At 41.7% G+C, this 13,109-nt stretch overlaps 1 protein-coding gene across 1 annotated transcript; it reads left to right on the forward strand.

Annotated features, from left to right (window-relative positions):
- Nucleotides 1–2,496: 2,496 nt before the first annotated feature.
- On the forward strand, nt 2,497–12,903 carry LOC311240575 (zona pellucida sperm-binding protein 3-like; the record flags this gene model as incomplete). The annotated part of the gene is made up of 10 exons (XM_084329150.1): nt 2,497–2,505; nt 3,080–3,298; nt 3,564–3,679; nt 3,751–3,854; nt 3,946–4,123; nt 4,612–4,729; nt 5,416–5,501; nt 5,590–5,774; nt 6,724–6,923; nt 12,868–12,903. 10 exons carry the CDS (start codon nt 2,497–2,499, stop codon nt 12,901–12,903), a joined length of 1,251 nt encoding a protein of 416 aa, XP_084185276.1.
- Nucleotides 12,904–13,109: the final 206 nt, after the last annotated feature.

The raw sequence follows: 13,109 nt of genomic DNA on the forward strand, positions 1-13,109 counted from the left end.
TCGGGAGCATGTCTATGTTCCCCGGGTCCTATGTTCCCCGGGTTCTATGTTCCCCGCTTTGATTGATTGATTGATTGAACATTTTAGACCACCAGCCCTGATTCCAAACTCTAACCTTAACCAGTTCAAAAGAAGGCCTAAGCTTAACCGTTCGAAACAAGGCGGACATTAATAATTAATTAAATAATAAAAATTTATAAAATTTTCAATCTATTAATCAATCAAAGCGGGGAACATAGAACCCGGGGAACATAGGACCCGGGGAACATAGGGATGATCCCGGTAAATCTAGGTTGGTTTCCTATTGAGGAGCAAGTGACTGTGGATTCACTCGGTGCATCAGTCACCTAAGGGGCTAACAATCTCCGGATTCTGAAACTAAATACGGCGAGTCCTTATCACAAACTATATATATACTAATTACAACAAGACATTCATTAATTGCATTGTACTGTTCACGTGTGGTGCCGTCGTCGCATATATAAGTAAGGATCGTTTGAATGACATACTGTTCCTAATTTATGCAAATGACATGTCGTCAGCTTGTGACTGCAACTTGTTCCTGTTTGCGGACGACTCAGCCCTGCTGGTCTCTGACAAGAACAAGTTACAGGTTGAAAAAACCCTCAGCTCGGAACTAGGCAAAATCTGCATATGGCTCGCTGATAATAAACTATCATTACACATGGGCAAAACAGAGTCCATTCTCTTCGGTTCAAATAACAAACTCAGCAAGACCGACGGCTTCTCAGTTACAGTGGGTGACAATATTGTCACAAGGAAAGAAGATATTACCTACCTGGGTCCAATCCTAGAGGCAAATATTTCCTGTGACAAAATGGCATCCAATGTAATAAAAAAAGTCAACCAACGAACTCGATTCTTGTACCGGATCTCCTCACTGGTAAACAAGAATACCCTGAAGACTCTGGCAGGAGCACTCATTCAAGGGTACTATGACTATGCTTGCACCTCATGGTACCAAAGCACCTCAAAGGCGCTAAAAACAAAATTACAAACATCTCAAAACAAACTGGTCAGACTACTGCTTGACCTTACTCCTAGAACCCACCTCACCCCTGCCCACTTTGACAACCTAGGATGGCTTAGAGTAGACGACAGAGTACAGCAACTTGCAATGGGCCTGGTCTACAAGATACACTACACGACCAAGGTACCCATGTACATGTCAAAATACTTCCCAAAGGTCAGTGAATACCACAATCACAACACCAGAAGGAGCTCCACAAATCATGTTAAACCCAGATTCGGCTCAAACAAGGGACTAAACACGTTTCGCAATTATGCCACATCAATGTGGAACGCACTACCCAAAGCTGTAAAGGAATGTTAATCACTACCCACTTTCAAAAACACTCTCAAAAAACACCTACGGGAGACTGCAATTCGAAACTGGCCCCTGTAAATGTCCTAACACAACCCCCTCCAATGTACAGTAAAAATGACCAAGTATGGTCTTGTCAATATTCCAATGTACAGTGTTTCTTGTACAGTTGTACAGTGTCCCCCACCCACCCCTCCTACCCAACCTCCCCCCACTCCTACCCAACCTCCCCCCCACCCACCCAACCACCTCCAATGTACAGTACCCCCCCCCCCCACCTACCCAACCTCCTCCTATGTACAGTTTCTACGTGAAATGTATATACTTCTTTTCTAGACTCTTTTCGTATCACAAACAGTACTGTATTTGCAAATCTGGTATGTCATAAATGTATAGATGTAGCAGTACTGTCTATCTGTATGTCATATATGTTACGATGAATTTAAAATGGGGGACCCTGATGTAAACAAGACGAAAGTCTTTCTCTGGTCTGCACTTAACAATTGTATGTATTGAGCTGTACTGTACTGTACCCATTCTGCAATCTGTTAATAAAGTTTTCAATCAATCAATCAATCAATCACATTTCAGCACCAAGTCCACCGAAGTTATTATTACTTCAAAGCGCTACTGCCTATATGGATAAAACAAGGTGTAATAATGATGTTTTAGGTGGTGGTAGTTTCTCTGTTAGGACATTATAGCTGAAATATATAGCCTAGCTAGCCTATAGTCGGTCTGATATATATTAGAGAAATAGTAAAGTAATATTCGCCAAACAATCTGACGGGCCAAATATTATTACGGCCCGCCACAGTCTGAGCATGCGTAGTGAGCTGTGGCGTCATCGTTTATCTAGACTATGCGTTTACAGTGGCTGCACGGATCCACTGAACAGATATTTTGGAAAATCTTCACTTTAAAATGCGTTTAAGAAAATCTCTGTTTATGTCTCTGAAAACACCCTTTACGTGTGGATGAAAGGCCCAATTGTGGAATAAAATGTGCGTTTGGCAAAAGATCCAGATACGTGGGGACATGGCCTAAGTCTACAAGATTTTGGTGATTTAAGTGATTATGGTGGTTGCTTTGTTGCACTGAATTAACTTGATTTCCATCTTGAAGATTCATGCAGACAGCAGAAAGTGTGCATGAACTGGGTACATGTGCTTGGACTGTTAGTTTAGGACAGCCCTAGTTGGGTGTTTTACACTGGCTGACTTGCTTCATGCACAATGGTCCATTTGTGTACAGTGGGGCCTCTTCTATCAAGCATTAAAGTATTTTAATACATGTTATTAAAACCATTTACCTTGCTTTTTCATGGGGGGAAATCTTAAGCCTTTTTGTACTTTATATGAACATTGATAAATCAGTTTGATCAATTGTTTGTGTTCACTGTCATTTGGAAGCTAATTAACACTCAATTAGTCTCAGGTGTGCAGCATTGCTATTAGGCCATGATTGGTTGCATAATTCACTGGTCAAGCTAGCTTGTTGTAAAAGTAGGGCAGGGTGGAACATTCTCCTTCTGAACTTCAAGAGAAGTTTGGTGTTTTGTGGGGCTTCATGGCGAACTTAGTGAATTTGTCGGTGAACCTTTTTGTTTGCTTCTCTTGGTTAGCAATCTTCATTCCGTCATTGTCATCTTTTACGCTTCCCTCCCAACAAGACGCACAACATGGGGCTTGGACTAAAGGAGAACAGACCTCCCAACATATTCCATATGAGCAGCTAGGTCCTGTAACTGAAAAACAAACTGTAACTGTCATCTGCCATCCAGACTTTATGGAAATCTTTGTGAAAGCTGATCTGTTTGAGGTTGGAACTCCCATAAATGTAGATGAGTTGCAGCTTGGAGTCTACCACAGCGACTCTTGCACCGCAGCAGAGTCCTCAGTCGATGAGTACAGGATTGCTGTTGGACTGTCCGACTGTGGTACCAAACACTGGGTAGGCAATTTATTTTTATCTATTATGCATTTCAATATCTTAATGTTTTAGCTCTGGCTAATTTGCCACAAACTAATGCAAAGTCAATGGGGTCGAGCTCCTGTGTGTACAAGCTGACTAAAAGCACAGAGTAGATTGTACACACCCCAGTGACTTTGCATTGGTTTATGGCCAAGTGTGAGGATTGCATGGATTGTGCTGAGAAAGGACTGTACTGCCCAACATCATTACTAAGTAGCAAATGATGATGACTCTCTGTCCACAGATGACTGAAGACTCCCTGATCTACACAAACCTCCTCATATATTCTCCCATGTTGTCCCAAGATGGGTTGATCCGAATGGACGAGGCTGTAATTCCGATCGAGTGTCATTATGGAAGGTGAGTTCTGACGGCATGGGGGGGGGCGGGGTAGGATCGGCTTGCTTTGACACTCCAGTTTTCCCGTTTAGGAAATACAGTCTGTCCAGCTCCTCACTCAGACCTACCTGGATCCCCTTCACGTCCACCCAAGCTGCTGTGGAGCTCCTGGATTTTGACCTGAGGATCATGACAAGTGGGTTGAGCTCTTGATCAGATCTTTTACTTTTCTCACTTCGCTCATCGTTTCCCATTTAAACTGTCTCGTTTTGTTTTTTCTTGTGCAGGTGACTGGCTGTATGAGCGGGGTTCCAAGGTGTTTTACCTCGGGGAGCCCATCAACATAGAGGCTTCGGTCAGGGTTGGGCACCACATGGGGTTCAGGATGTTTGTGAGTAGCTGTGTGGCTACACTGGACACAGACACAGACTCTGTCCCCAGATACGTCTTTATCGACAATGACGGGTAGGCAACTAAACTCACCTTACTACTCACTTTACTCTAGACACTTTTAACACTTTATATTGATCTATTATTAAAGAGATTTGCACTAGTGCACCTTACCCTAAGTTTTGTACCTCACTGTTACTCATTTTACTCTGTTTTGTTATGTATATTAACTGAATATTTCTTTACTACTTAATTACTTTATTTTTTACTGTATGTAGCACTCTCAGGGGCTCATACAGAAACAAGCATTTCATCAAAGTATTCTGTATTTTATGACAAATGATAAACAAACTTGAAACTATGAAAGTCTGATGGCAGGTCGATCGACTCATTGTCCAATGGACCATATACACACATGGTGGCCATTTTGCTGTCATGTCATGCTCTGGTTGGTTGGCTGGGTGGAAAGGTAACTCAATCGGAGCATGACATAAGGGCAACATGGCTGCCGCGTGATTACAGTCCATGCTACCGCTCTGAGATGCCTCTTACATTCCATCCAGGTGCTTGGTTGATTCCCAGCTTCAAGACTCTCATTCCCACTTCCTGCCGAGGATTCAGGATGATAAACTCCAGTTCACCATCGATGCCTTTAGGTTCCATAAAGAAGACCAAGGAGAGGTGGGCCATTATTATTATGGATAATTTCAAAGTAGAGATGAGTATCGGATATGGGGGCCAATACAAGGCTAAAATTAGTTATTAGGATTTCTCTTCTTGTGATGTTTCATGGTGACCAATATGGCGCAATGCCACAGCTCATTGACCATGGTTGTCATTTAATGACCGTTATCCGGTAAGATGGAAGCATGTTGGATCTATAAGGATGGAAATGGGTTATATCACTTTCCTCTGGCCTCAAACTAATGGTCAAGTCTGTACTCTTGAGTAAAAAAAAAATTGGATCCGTCATCAGCTGAATTAAAGGAACACACCAACATTATGTGAAATGCGCATACAGTCTTCTCCCATCAGACAAGATGGATACCAATTTCCTCTTGTGTTCAGTAGAAAGCTATCCGGCTGAAGCTGGCATAAATTAATGGAAGCGGATATGGACCACTAGCTTAACTCAAGCATTTTTTTTGGCCAACAGCTAGGCTAGCTGGTCCGTAATCTTTCTACTGAATGCAGAGAGGAAATTGGTATCCATCTTGTCTGACTGGAGAAGACTATTTGCATTTCACATGTTGTTTCTTTTTGAAAGGTTTAGCTATCCATATTGGCAGTGAAAAGGTACTTTAGATGCATCCTTGATTATGAGACTAATGTAGTTGGGGTTTTATTTTAATCCAACCTCTTCACAGCTCTACATGACATGCCACCTTGCTGCCGTTCCCGTCACAAATCACGCAGACCCACAAAACAAGGCGTGCACCTTTTCTAATGGAAGGCAAGTTCTCATTTGCATCTCATTAATATCAATTGCACATGAGTGTTATTTGCGCTCTAGAACCTGCAAATTGGGTCTTCCATTTCAGATGGCGGTCGGCCGATGGCAGTGACTACTTGTGTAGCTTTTGTGACGGCCAGAATGTCGACCATGCTGGTTCCACACCGGTCGACTCCCAACTTCATGGTAGCTTCAGTGCATTCGGTCCCCGTGGGTACGGCAAGCCGGGGGTGTCCGACAACTTCTGGAGGAGTGGAATAACGTCCAACGATGGTAGATTGACGTCTTTGTGTGAGTGATATGGTGACTTAACCTGCAGGCTGCTCATGTGTTTGCGTTTCTGTTTCTTCAGTATTGGAACAAGAAACTGGGTTGGGCCCCATGTTGGTCTTGCCATCCAGATACAAAAGTGGGCCATTACTCCAAGAAGACCTCCCTCCTCTCCTCTTTAAACTCCTCCCATCATATGGTAGCCAGTGGAGAGGCATACACACAAAAATTGGTATGGATTTATAAAAGTTAAATTTTTTACAAATTAAGCACTTGGGCTTTTAATTAGAATCTCTCTCTTCAGGTCATTACCCACTGGACGAGATAAGCGGTCCCCAAGAATCGGATGAAGAGGAAAGCTTTGAAGAATTTTCTGAGAAAGGTAGTTCACACTATCAATAGAAAAATAAATGGGTTTTGTAAATGGGAGATTTCATTGTGAAATGACATTTTCTCAGACCTGGCGAAAGGACTTGTTCCTGGTCCTCGGCTAATACCTACACCAGAGCCTGGAACCCTTGGTTTGACCACTGAGGCATTGGTTCAGACAAGCAGTCGGGTTGAACAGGATAGAAGGGCCCATTTGGAAATTGACCCTGAAAAGAGGGGAACTACTTTAAAAGGTATGTATGGACTATAGAACCGGGTGAAAACTTATATTGTCTTAAAGCTGCAGTAGGCAACTTCGGAAAAATTAAACAAGTTTACCTGCCCCACAGAAATGGCGCAAACTCTGCATCACTTTTCAAGCCCATACATGTGTAACGAAGGCTTTCCGGACTCGAGGAGGCAGCAGCAGACAAAGGCTTGATGTATTAAAGCTGCTAGAGTCTGTGGGAAACATTTGAGTGCACATGGGCTTAAAGTGATTCAGAGTTTGTTCTATTTCTGCTGGGCAGGTAAACTCACTGCAGCTTTAATTCACAACTTTCCATTTCTCAACCCATGACAGACTGGGATGGAAAAGGTGCCGTGAAGGATGAAGACGAGGCATCTCATACCAATGAAACCATTGGGAGTAGTACACATCAATCAAGACCGTCCCAGATTGACGTAACTCAGGAAGCCGAGGGCAACGCCACAGCTGCCCCCAGCAACGCCACATCTTTCCCCAGCGAGGTGGTTTCTCATGAAGACGGCCATGAGGTTGAAGTGACTACATTGGCCAGTTCACTGGCTACAGACTCTGGTCTTTTAGATGAAGATGATTCCATCAATAAAAAACCTTAACTCCTGTATGATTGTTTTTGCCTCCCTTTACATGCTTGTTGAAGTCTAACCATAGTTGTATAATAAACCTACTACAACCATAGATTAATATAATAGCCTACAACCATCTGGTCTGTCATTATGTGGGTAGTGACATCTGTCATGTACAGTAGGTGTGTCTTGCTGGGGGTTTAACGACAATAAGCCAGTGATCACAGGATGCTGTGATGAATTATGATTTGGCAGCAGAGGGTAAATGTTCTCTGTAGGCACTGCTTCTCGTCTCCAGCAGAGAGTGGACTTGGTTACATTTATAAAAAATAACTAGGATGGCTGCATTCCAGTCATGCAATCACAGGATGAATGGGAGGGATTAAAATGACTTGTCTAATCGTTATGACTAGGTATAATGAATTAACAACTGCAGATTACGGTTGGTAATTCTTTAAACTGACCAAAGGATGTTTAAATGTGTGGATACCGGGGGCAACAGTGGCTCGGGAGGTAGAGCAGTCGTCTGGTAATGCGAAGGTTCCCGGTTCGATTCCCGGGCAGCATGTTGGAAGTGTCCTTGAGCAAGACACTTAACCCCTAATTGCTCCCGATGAGCAGGTTGCCACCTTGCATGGTTGCCTCCAAATTTGAGGAACATTCTTAAGCGCATTTGGATAACTATTTACCATTTTATAAATTTGTGGTAGTGTAGATACCATTATCTCTAATGTCAAATAAGCGAAGCTTTTTTGGGGGAATGGGGGGCACTAGCCTATTTAAGTAGTCATGATGTCATGTACGTCAGGGTTTAAAAGGGGAATGCCACCCATTTAAGAAATGTTTATTGTTATTTGCACTTATAAACATTCTGGAATAAAATAAACATTCTGGAATAAAATAAGTAAAAAAACAGTTAAAATGTGCAGGAAAGGTTAAAAAAAAAAACCAAGGGCTTATAAGCGACCTCCCCTCTTAAACCTGTATAGGATAACTACACAAAAGAGAATTTGGCAACAGAGGTCCTACAGAAAGGAATGCGTAAGTCTTTATTACTTCTTGTGAGATGTGCATGATGAGAATTAAACTCAAAATAACTTTGAAAAGAATTAGGCAAAGATAAAGGAAGACTAATCACTTTGTACATAAGAACCCCTGTTTGGTACTTGTTGACCTCATACATTGTGAGTAGTTGCAGTTGTTTAAATAATGGTTTGGTTGGGGCTAAATAAGAAGAGTTGGTTGCAATTCTTACAAAGGATTTCTGAGATCTATGGATTGTTTGTTTGTGAAGAATTCACACTATCTTCCTGTGCCCCAGCTCAGTTCAGACTGCATTTGTAAACGTGCATCTCTCTCAAATCTAGGAGTCGGAGAGAGGGAACCCTCCAAATGACCAGCGTTCATGAACCTGCCCTGACAGAGAGAACCCTCCAAATGACCAGCGTTCATGAACCTGCCCTGACTGAGGGAGAACCCTCCAAATGACCAGCATCCATGAACCTGCCCTGACTGAGGGAGAACCCTCCAACTAACTAACTGGGATGTAAAATCGGGGACGGCTCCATAGGCAATGCATGAGGCTCTGACTTCATGAGGCCAAAACATGTTTGTGAAAGACCCGTCTTTACTTGAAACTAACACAAAGCTCTTATCCTGCATCTCCTTACTAAGATTGGCAGTACGCATAGTTTTAAAATAACATGGGCTCAAACCCAGCACAGGGGAAGAGACAAGTCTGGGTTAGAAGGTTGGGCAAATGTACCAGTGGGAACTGTCTTGAGTCTGGTATTTCACCTCCTCCACCAAGCTGGTAATACACCAACACTGGTTCTCCAACTATGATTAAATATGTAATGAATACATTTTGGATACAACTGGTGGTGCTATCCTTCTGACAACGTGTAGGTCTACATGTGTACCCTTTGTGTAAAGGGGGTGCATCACATTATGTCTACACCTCTTTTCCATGACATCAAAATGTATTCATTGGACCCTTATTCCAATAGGGAGTTGTAGTGGTTACGTCATTGGTGTTTCCCGCACGGTCCACCCTCCTTGAAATTGCCACGTATTTCCAATGGGCCCATTTCTAAATCGTCTCGTTAAAACAAATAAAGCATGAACATTGGCATGGTGTACCTTCTGTGTGTATTCATCCACAATCTATAGCTCAACATGAAAAAATTCGCAATTAATCGTAAGAGTAGCTAATTAATAACGTTTATGTTTTTGTTCACTGAGGAACTACACTCACTTTGGCGCTGCTGACTGACGTCACCACAGCGTAGACTCCTGGCTGTATTAGGCGACGGCACTGAACGATGCGTTCTACTGGTAAGTGTAGTTATTTCTTAACGACAAATTAAAAACGTTATAACTAACTTTATTTCAACCAAAAATGCTCAAACAATAATGTTAGTGATAGAAGGGAACTCATTATTGTCGGATTTTGAGAGCGCGGTCTAACTTGACATTTAACTAATTTTGTTCAAAAATGGAAAGCTTGCCAATGTTCATGAGGCAGAATTATTACAATAGACAATAATACATTTTCCCAATGATAAATCCCTATATGGGTGGACCGTGTGGGAAACTAAAGTGACGTCAGACTACACCTCCCTATAGGAAGCAACGTCGTTGTTTCAAGTGTATCTTTCGCAAGATATGTCGGATGTCATCTTACGCACCATCCCAATAGTGAAGAAGGAAAGGGACAATGCAAAGGATCATGTAAATCCTAATCTAATTATTTACCTTCTCATATTAAAGTTGATAGTGTGATCTCTGAGAAGAGTGCAATTTGTGTTGCCTTCAATAGGCATTTTGCAGAGGCTGGTAATTTATTTAATAGGAACTATAATGGACTTCACATTTCTCCTTTCAGCCCTTTTCACAGTCAGCTGTATTTGATGCTTTGCAATCTATCGATTCAAAGTGTTTTACAGGTGAGGATAACTTTGAGTATTTTTTTTTATTAAATTGGCTGCACCAGTTATCGCTGAGCAGTTAACTTATATTTTTTATCTCTATCTCTTCAGGTAGATTTCCTCTAGCTTGGAAATCTGCACGAGTGATTCCTTTACATAAGGGAGGTGATAGGGATAATTTAGATAATTATCGTCCTATCTCCAGGTTACCTTGCCTAGCTAAAGTCCTGGAAACACTATTGAATAAACAACTTGAGTTTTTCCTTTCAATTAACTCAGTTCTTAGTTCTCAGTAATCTGGTTTTAGAGCCAAACACAGTATTACATCAGCCATCATTCTGGTTACAAATTATATTATCTCAGCATTAGATAAGAAAAAACATTGTGCTGCCTTCTTTGTTGATTTATCAAAAGCCTTTGATACAGTTGATCACTACTTGCTTCTAAAAAAAACGATCTAACATTGGGTTGGATGATAATGGGGTGTCTGGTTTCAGGATTATCTATCTAGGCGTGTGAAGTTAGGTCAAGTCCAATCTGAATTTTTGTCCATAACTAAATGTGTGCCACAAGGTTCAGTTTTGGGTCCTGTCCTTTTTACAATTTACATGAATGATATTGTTTCTTCTTTGTACGGATGTCATGACCATTTGTATGCTGATGACACAATTGTATACTGTATTGCTGACTCTGTACAGTTGGCCATTGTGAAATTGCAGGTTTCCTTGTATGCTCTTCAGGAGGCCCTTGCTAATCTTAAATGAGTTCTTATGCTAGTAAGGCAAAATGTATGTTGTTTTCAAGAGCCCGAAATATTGACTTTGATAATGTGCGGATATCTACTGTCAGTGGCTCTTGTATAGAGAGAGTCACTGAGTATAAATATCTTGGCCTGTGGCATGACGAGAAATTTACATTTAAGTTCCATGTGGATAATCTTGCCTCTAAACTGCGACAGAAAATTGGGTTCCTGTACAGAAACAGATCATATTTTCCTCTATTTTAGTAGAAAAATAATAGTTGAATCAGTCTTCTTATCAGTTTTGGATTATGGTGATGTAATTTATAGGCATGATGCGGCATCAACTCTTAAACCTCTGGATTCTGCATATCACTCACCTATCAGATTTATAACTGGTGACAGATATGATACTCACCATTGTGTCCTGTATGATAGGGTGGGTTGGCCTTCTCTTGCAGAAAGGCGCAACAAACACTGGTATTTACTTATTTTTAAAGCCCTTATTGGTAAACAACCTGTTTATATCTCTTCACGGCTAGATTGGAATATTGGAACCTATTCAACTCGATCAAATGACTGGATGGTTCTTAGGGTCCCTCAAGTTTGTTCTGATCTAGGGAAGTCAGCTTTTTACTTTGATGCCTCTAACTCTTGGAATGTCCTCCAACTCTCTATGAAGTTGGATGTTCTCCCTTCCCTTGGTATGTTTAAACGTATGATTTCAGACCATTGTGTGACTACCTGTAACTGTTTTAGCAGATTTTCCTTTAAATGTTTACTCTGTTGTGTTTAACACTTTAATCGCCAAAAACGCTGGACCACGTCTTTCCCCGCCATGCGCATTCTGCCAAAGACGCTGGACCACGTCTTTGATATCAATATTTCAAAAATCTGTGATCGAAATCATATTTCTCCCCCGGAAACTTGAGATCTACTGTTGAGCCCCTCTCAACTCTCCAACGGTTCAAGAACGCCATCTGGTGGCCGATCGGCGGATCGCCCAGAGCAGAAACAGGAAATGGAAGCTGGTGCTCATTTCAATTGGGTCCGATCACTCGGTAATAGTCCCAGGACTCGAGCTAGACACAACAGATAGCAATCTGTTACCAATAACTCGATAAACAACATGATTTGGACGTATATACTATTATACAACCTGGAAATGGATCGCATATTTCTACATCCCATAATACGAATATTTCTGTTCCACGCTCATCGCCCAACGCTATGAGGAAGCTACGGTAAGATTCAGCGTTATTTTTTAACGTGTTCGATACTAACTGCTCTAATGATCATATCACCCACACTACATGAATCATCTAACGTTGGCCACGGAGTTATAAACGACCCCCCCCCCCCCATCCGGTCAACATCAGATGATCAGTAGTAACTTCTAGAAGCACGTCCATTTGACATTTTTTATCTCGCGCAGATTCCTATCAAACTGTATTTCATCATCAATATAATGCATTTGGGGCTATAAATCATGTTCTGGAGAAAGCTGCAGAAAACGATAAAAACATACTTATACTTTAGACCGTATTTTAGTATGAATATGTGAATGAAAAAGTATAACGTTGCTACACCCTGAACAATAGATATAGGACGTTGAATGGGCCATAGTAATGTCAATTTAGCAATACAATTTAAAAAGTTATAGCCCTGCAAAGAAGGTAAACATCCCCATAGACAAATAGAGCTGGCGTGGGATGGTTTATTCTGAATTTAAGCCTGGCGATCAAAGTGTTAATTTTCTGTGAATATTGCATTTATTATGTACTGTTTTACATTTGTACAATCGTCGTTTCTGTAAATGAGGGAAACCACAGAAGCTTACGATTTTAAATAAAGGTTGAAATTAAATGAAATATTTGCCACAAAATTGAAGGTACAGAACCCTGTCCGCTCCTCACAACATATCACAGTGTGCCTTCCCTTGGCTCCTCTAACTTACCTCTGGTAGGAGACAAGTGGTAGCGAGGTGAGAGGGGTAGGAGAGGATCGCACCAGTCAAATGTTTTGTGATGCACCCCTGGATCTTGAACCAATCTCGCCTGGCCACACCCCTTTCCCTGATTCCACAACACCAGAGTTGACGAGCAATTGGGACCAGCTGTCCTTTTCCATGTGTCTCTGAAATTAAAAGCGTTTGAGCGACTGGGTGTGACTCAATATCATGCCACCTTATAGTTCAGTGTCCCTTTGTATGTGATTTGTAACTCAGAGTCAGCACCAGCTTGATGTCCTGATCTACGTGTAGTCTCGTACCTTCTTGTGTTGGTCAGGAGGTAAAGAGTTTTGGAGGCCTTGTTTCCTAAAAGCTTTCCTTGATTGTTCTCATGAAATAACCGATATGATGGTGAGCATAGAAAACCCTGCCTTTCTGGCAGCGCTGCTTTTGTCAGCAGCATTTGGAGTTGCGAACGCCATTCGACCTTTGAAGGTCAAGCCCACGGCGGACCCAGA

This window comes from Notolepis coatsorum, assembly GCF_963971535.1.
Source record: "Notolepis coatsorum genome assembly, chromosome: 14".
NCBI lineage: Eukaryota > Metazoa > Chordata > Actinopteri > Aulopiformes > Paralepididae > Notolepis > Notolepis coatsorum.